We start from the raw sequence: 6,135 nt of genomic DNA, 5'->3' as shown, positions 1-6,135 counted from the left end.
CACATCCCTCTCGAAATCCCCCTAGGGTTGATAAGGGGAAGGGCCTTGCTCCTAGGGAGGTGGTTGGTGTTGATGGTTTTATTCAGATCAAGAATCGTAACAGGAGCCGAGGTCAAAAGAGGCCCTTCAAGGAAAGATAGGAGGAGGATTCCTTTAACAGGTTTGAGGTTCTAGATGATCTCAGCCAACAAGAAGTGAATCCAGGGTTGATGAGTTTGGATCAGGGAGTTATGGGTTCAGTTCATGAGGGCCTTAACCATAATGTGTCTATTAATCCTCAAGATGTTGTTTCTTTGCACATGGACACTGATCAGCAACTAGTGATCTCAAAGGTGTCAATTCCTTCTATTTCATGATTTGGTTAGAAATCAAGGTCTAGATGTTCTTTTTCTCCAGGAGACTAAGTTATCTATTGGGACTATATTTGGTTTGGCTCCTAAGTTGTGGAGGAATGGTGATTATCATTGTATTGGTGCTCATGGGTCTTCTGGGGGTGTAGCTTGCTTGTGGAACCCATGGAAGATCTGTCCTCTTTGGTGGCTTTCTTCTAAGTCTATTATATCGATGATTGCTTCTAGTTTTGAGACAGGGGAGGTTTTACTCCTTTCTAATATGTATGCACCTATTGACATCTAGGGTAAACAATCATTGTGGTCCCACATTAGGTTTGTCCGTAATTTGGCTCCTTTTCATCCCTAGATTCTAGCAGAAGACTTTAATGCTATATCTGAGTTGGTTGAAAAGTGTGGTGTTATTGAGATGTTGGAGAACTCTACATTACTCTTGTGTGACAACATTAAGGATCTGAAATTAGTGGATATTAAACCCAATAATGGTAAATATATTTGGAACAATCGCAGGGTTGGTGAATATTGGGTTGCTGAGAGATTGGACCGCTTCCTGGTTTCTTGTTACTGGGTTGGTGGTATGTGGTCTTCTTGTTCTAAAATCTTGGATTGGATTGGATCTGATCACTGACCTATCAAGCTTGCTATTGAGTCAACTCAGGTACCTCGTGATCCTTCCTTTAGATTCTAGCTCATGTGGTTGCGAGATCAGTCTTTGTATGACTATATGGCTGATTGGTGGAGTGGTAGACTTGCTTTTGGTATGGCAATGTATACCTTTTCAAAATTACTTCGTGTGAAATATCATCTCAAGCATTGGAATCATCAATGCTTTGGGAATGTCTTCCAAGCTAAGGCAGCTACTCAAGTGGAATTGAATGGTATTACGAGATTGATTAGGGAGGATGGGGTTACTGAAGAGATGCTTCAGGAAGAGGCTCAAGCTGTGAAAGCTCTTGAGGAGTGTGAGTTGCGAGAGGAATTTTATTGGAAAACAAAAGGCTCAAATAGAGTGGCTTCTAGAAGGAGACAAAAATACAGCTTTTTTCTTCAATTTAGTAAAAGCCAGGAGACAAAATAACTCTATCTCTACTCTGGTGAATGATAGAGGTGAGCAGCTTTCATCCTTTCCTAAAATCTCAGTGGAGGCAATACAGTATTTTTCTGCTCTTTTTAGGGAACATTCGCTCAAGGGATCGCCTGAGGAAGCCCAGGTTCTTTCTTGTATTCCACCTCTCATTTGTAGGGAATTGAATGAGCAACTTATGAGTGAAATTGTGCTTGAAGAGTTAGCAAGGATTGTTTTCCAGATGAAAAAAGGGAAAGCACTTGGTCCTAATGACTTCCCAATTGAGTTTTTTCAAGAATTTTGGGAAATTGTCAAGATGGACCTACTAGTGATTGTTCAGGAATCTCAGCGAAATAAGCAGATGCTGAAGGCTTTAAATTCTACCTTTCTTGCTCTCATTCCTAAGTGTGATGGGGTTGATAGGTTAAGTCAATTTCGTCCATTTCTTTTTGCATCATAATTTATAAAATTATATCCAAGCTAATTGTTGACAGGTTAAAAAAGGGGCTCAAAGAGTTGATTTCTGAGGAGCAGAGTGGTTTTCTGGCGAGTAGACAAATTCTAGATGGGATTGTTATTTGCACTGAGACCATTCACTCTATGGAAAGTTCCAAAGAAAAGGCGATGTTCATTATGTAGGATATGGCTAAGGCTTATGACAGGGTTAGGTGGTCCTTCCTTCGGAAGGTTCTCAGTGCTTTTGGTTTTGGGGATGAATGGATTCAATGGGTTATGAGTTACATTACTTCAATTTCCTTCTTTATGTTGATTAATGGGGATCACTCTGAGTTGTTTGGAGTTGCTCGAGGGCTTTGTCAAGGGGATCCTATGTCTCCTTATTTGATTCTTCTCCTTGCTGAAGGCTTGGGGCGGTTGGTTAGAAGAAATGTGGAGGTTGGTCTCACCCAGGGTTGGCAGTGGGGTGATGACTTGAATCCGCAATCTCACCTACAGTTAGTGGATGATACTGCTCTAATGGGTATGGTGACAATGAGAGAAGCTGCTAATATTTGTAGGGTGTTGGATGTTTACCTAATTGCCTCGGGTCAGTTGATTAATGAAGATAAGTCTTCCATCTTTTTTAATACCCCAGGCCCCATTCAACAGAGAATTGCTCAGACTTTGAGATTTCAAATTGGGACTTTCCCTTTGACCTATCTTGGTATTCCCATCTCGATTGGTAGACCTCCCAAGAAGTTGTAGCAAAATATTTTGGATAAGTTTAGAGTGAAAGTTAATCACTGGGCTCATTGATGGTTGTCCTTTGTTGGGTGTGTTCAGCTTGTCTGTTGTGCAAGCATTGCCCATTTACAGATGCATGCTCCAAGTTGCCCTAGTAAGCTTTGTTAAGGAGTTTGATGCAATTACAAGACAATTTTTATGGGCTGGTTGTTTGGGGTCTTCCAAATGGAGTCTAGTTAGATGGAAGGTTGTATGTAGCTCGAAGCAATATGGTGGTCTTGGTTTATGGCAATTGACCTTGACTGATGTGGCTCTAGCGGCGAAGTTGTATTAGCGATGGTGCACTGAGCAAGATAAGATTTGGGCTAGGATTCTTTCTCAAAGGTATTTCTTGAAGATCCCTCTGCATGACATCCCTTGTTATCCCTTAGTGGAGAAAGGCTCTATGATTTGGGACACTCTCAAGAAAGGAGCTAATCTTATTAAGGAGGGCTTATTTTTTATTTGTAGAAAGGGGACTGGGGTCTATTTTTGGTCTGATTCATGGGATGGATTTCCTCCCATAATCTCTCAGTTTCCCAATTTATTGAATCTTTGTCAACGATTTTATGAGGTTGGTTGGTCTCGGGTGAGTGATTTTAAATACTTCTCTCCTAGGGGAATGCTGGAGGTGGCAAGTTGGCAGTCTGAATGTTGGTTTGCAAGATGACTATGCTAAGCTACAAGGTATCCTTTCCCATAGGCGGTGTAGTTCCCTCCGTGATGAAGATGTGTTAGCATGGTCTCCTAATCCTAAGGGAATTAACATTGTTGCTTCTGAATACCAGGTGCTACTATCTTGTAGGATGGTTGGGGAGGAAGCGTAGTAGTGAAAAGAGGGTATGAAACACGTTCTCCTGGCCCAAGTGTAACTGCTTTGTCTGGATGTTGGCGTGGAATAAGTGTTTGACTTGGGATAGTATTCAAAAGAGAGGTTTCCATGGCCCTTCTATTTGTGTTTTGTGTGGAGCTATGGAGGAGGACTCCACTCACTCATTTTTTTGGTGTCCTTTCACTCTACAGCTTTGGCATTTTTGGTGGGGTGTTTCGCAGAGCCCTTGTGTTCATGCTTCCTCCTTAATTGATTTTTGGAATGGTTTGGGTAGACCTTCCTCCTTGGCCTCCTTGTATGATGTGTGGTTTGTGGAGCCTATCTTCATGCTGTGGCAAATTTGGTTAGAATGAAATAGGCGCATCTTTCGTGAAGAGAAGTGTGTGCAATAGGTCTAGTAGAGAATTTTGGGTATGATTCAAGAGACTTTGCAGGCTAGGTGTGATGTGTTTTTTCCCTTGGAAAGAAAGGACACTAAGGTGGTGGAGAGATTGGGGATTTGTGGGTTATCCATGACTTATGTGTGTATCAGGAGAGGTCAAAAGGTGAAGCAAAAAATTCAAAGGGTTGGTAGTTGGCAGCTCCCTCCTAATGGGATTTTGAAGATTAACACTAATGGATCTTCAAGGGGCAATCTTGGGCCTGCTGGTATTGGGGGGATTGGCAAGGATTATGCGGGTTTAATGATCCTTTTCTTTTTGATCCATGAGGGGATGCAGACTATCAACATTATGGAAGGGATGGCTATTCTCTATGCTTTGGAGAGGGCTCATGCTTTGGGGTGGAGAAAGATTATATGTGAATCTAACTCCCAAGTTTTGATCAATTTTCTTATGGAGCGGAAAGTGGTGGGTGTCAGTTGGCAGTTGGCTATGATTGTGCAACAAATTTTGCAGATTAATTCGTTGTTGGAAATGGTGTCCTTTGTTCACATTTTGAGGGAGTGGAATCAAGCTGCTGATTGCTTGGCGAAATGGGCTTCTAAACATTTAATTGGCTGGCGAATTGAGGAGTGGGAGTTGGTCCCTCAAGTTCTTCGCCAAGATTTGGAGAGAATTCTTGCTAAAGATAGAGACGGAAATAGAGTTAGATGATTCTTTTCTTATGTAATTGATGGTTTCTGGGACTTCGGTCCTTTTCTTTCTTTGTATTTGTCTTTTCTGATTTTCAATAAAGTTTTTACCCCTTTTTTTAAAATATAAACTAATATTAAAAATAAAATAAATAGTAAAATAAATAGAGATCATAACATGAGTTAATGTGGAGATCACAAGTAATTTTTTTTTAAATAAACAAAAAACAATAATTGAAATTGGAGATTTAAAATATAATCTTATATGAACAAATCAAATTATTAATAATTTTTAATTTAAATAACATAATATTTACTAAAATATTTTAAATAGATTAATAAATATTATTTATTTAAATTCAATTTATCAAATATGAAAAAATATCATTTAAAAAATACCATCAAAAATCTATTATGAAAAATTAATAAGAGAAATATTAAAAAAATAGCAACGTCGAAACTAAAAAAATAATATTTCAAGAAATAATTAAATTTAAAAACTAAATGCTAAATCAATTTTAAAAATCAAAAGTTAAATAAATAAAAATCACAACATGAGTTAATGTAGAGATCACACGTAACTTTTTTAAATAAATAGAAAAAGAAAAATAATAATTAAATGTGGAGATAAAAACTAATATACATCAAAAAAGAGTTAAAAGTGGAGAGATAAAAACTAACGGTAAATAATTAAAAGGAAAGATTTACAATTTTTCAGCCAAACTAACAATTTTTCCAACCAACTTTTCCACATCTTTTTCGTCAAAATTTCAATTTCCAAGAACAAAGTTCCCACAAATAGCCTATCGACTAATATAATTATTATTATTTAAAATAATAATTTTATTATGTAAATGAATTTTATAATGTAAATGAAATCATTAAAATATCCTCATTTATTAACTTATTTTAAAATTTGATTGAAAGTAAAATAATAATAAAATTCATTTATACAAAAATCAAAACTTAAAAAAACAAAATAGAAATATTAAAATCTAATTGGATGAGATCAAAAAGATTAATAGATAGTTAAGTAGATGTGTTTACAATACTATATTTGCCACTGGCCAACACTTAAATGTGTTATTAACTATTAATAACTTTGGCATCAATTTTGTATATAAGTCTTACTTTTAATTCAACCTTAAGAATTTACCCATGAGACATGAAGTATATTTTCCGGCTTTTATCATTTGAATGTGAGTTGCACATATAATATATGAATAAATATTCAATTAAGGAAAGTAAGGATCAATTATCAAATGGCATTTTAAAGTTTGGTGCATTTTTTCCTATTTTGCACTCCACTTAAATGGAAGTTAATATTACATAATATCATTTTGTTTCCTCTATGATATTGGTCAGAAAAGTTCTTAAACTATAAGGATTTTTTTTGTGATTCTTCTCTGTGTCACTTTGTGTTTAGAAGTGGATGAATTTTATCTTCTTCTTTAGTTATGTATTGCTACAAAGGGAATGAATTTCCCATTGTCATAATCTTCATTCAATGTATGCCATAGAAGTATTATGCTTTCCCTTTATCTCGAACAGAAAATGAGGTTGATGGGCATGACATATCCATACCAACAAATTG

General features: G+C 36.8%; 1 protein-coding gene across 1 annotated transcript; it reads left to right on the top strand.

Moving 5' to 3' along the window:
- The first annotated feature begins 832 nt into the window (after positions 1-832).
- LOC149569643 (uncharacterized) lies at positions 833-4,563 on the top strand. Its single transcript, XM_089816963.1, has 10 exons — positions 833-1,008; positions 1,098-1,312; positions 1,491-1,821; positions 1,911-1,962; positions 2,056-2,615; positions 2,698-2,925; positions 3,109-3,226; positions 3,443-3,541; positions 3,691-3,812; positions 4,002-4,563. The coding sequence occupies exons 1-10, from the start codon at positions 833-835 to the stop codon at positions 4,561-4,563; spliced, it is 2,463 nt and encodes an 820-aa protein (XP_089673089.1).
- Positions 4,564-6,135: the final 1,572 nt, after the last annotated feature.

Source organism: Cupressus sempervirens, chromosome 3 (genome assembly GCF_028749045.1).
Source record: "Cupressus sempervirens isolate cs-2001-9-10 chromosome 3, ASM2874904v1, whole genome shotgun sequence".
In the NCBI taxonomy this organism is placed as follows: Eukaryota; Viridiplantae; Streptophyta; class Pinopsida; order Cupressales; family Cupressaceae; genus Cupressus; species Cupressus sempervirens.
Note: the sequence above shows the minus strand (reverse complement) of the source record. Positions and strands in the feature narration are given on the sequence as shown.

Coding starts and splice junctions, on each gene's coding strand:
- LOC149569643 (XM_089816963.1), top strand. CDS start 833: ATGGTAAATATATTTGGAACAATCGCAGGGTTGGTGAATATTGGGTTG. Junction 1,313..1,490: donor TGTGAAAGCTCTTGAGGAGT/GTGAGTTGCGAG, acceptor CTAAAATCTCAG/TGGAGGCAATACAGTATTTT. Junction 2,616..2,697: donor GGTAGACCTCCCAAGAAGTT/GTAGCAAAATAT, acceptor GGGTGTGTTCAG/CTTGTCTGTTGTGCAAGCAT.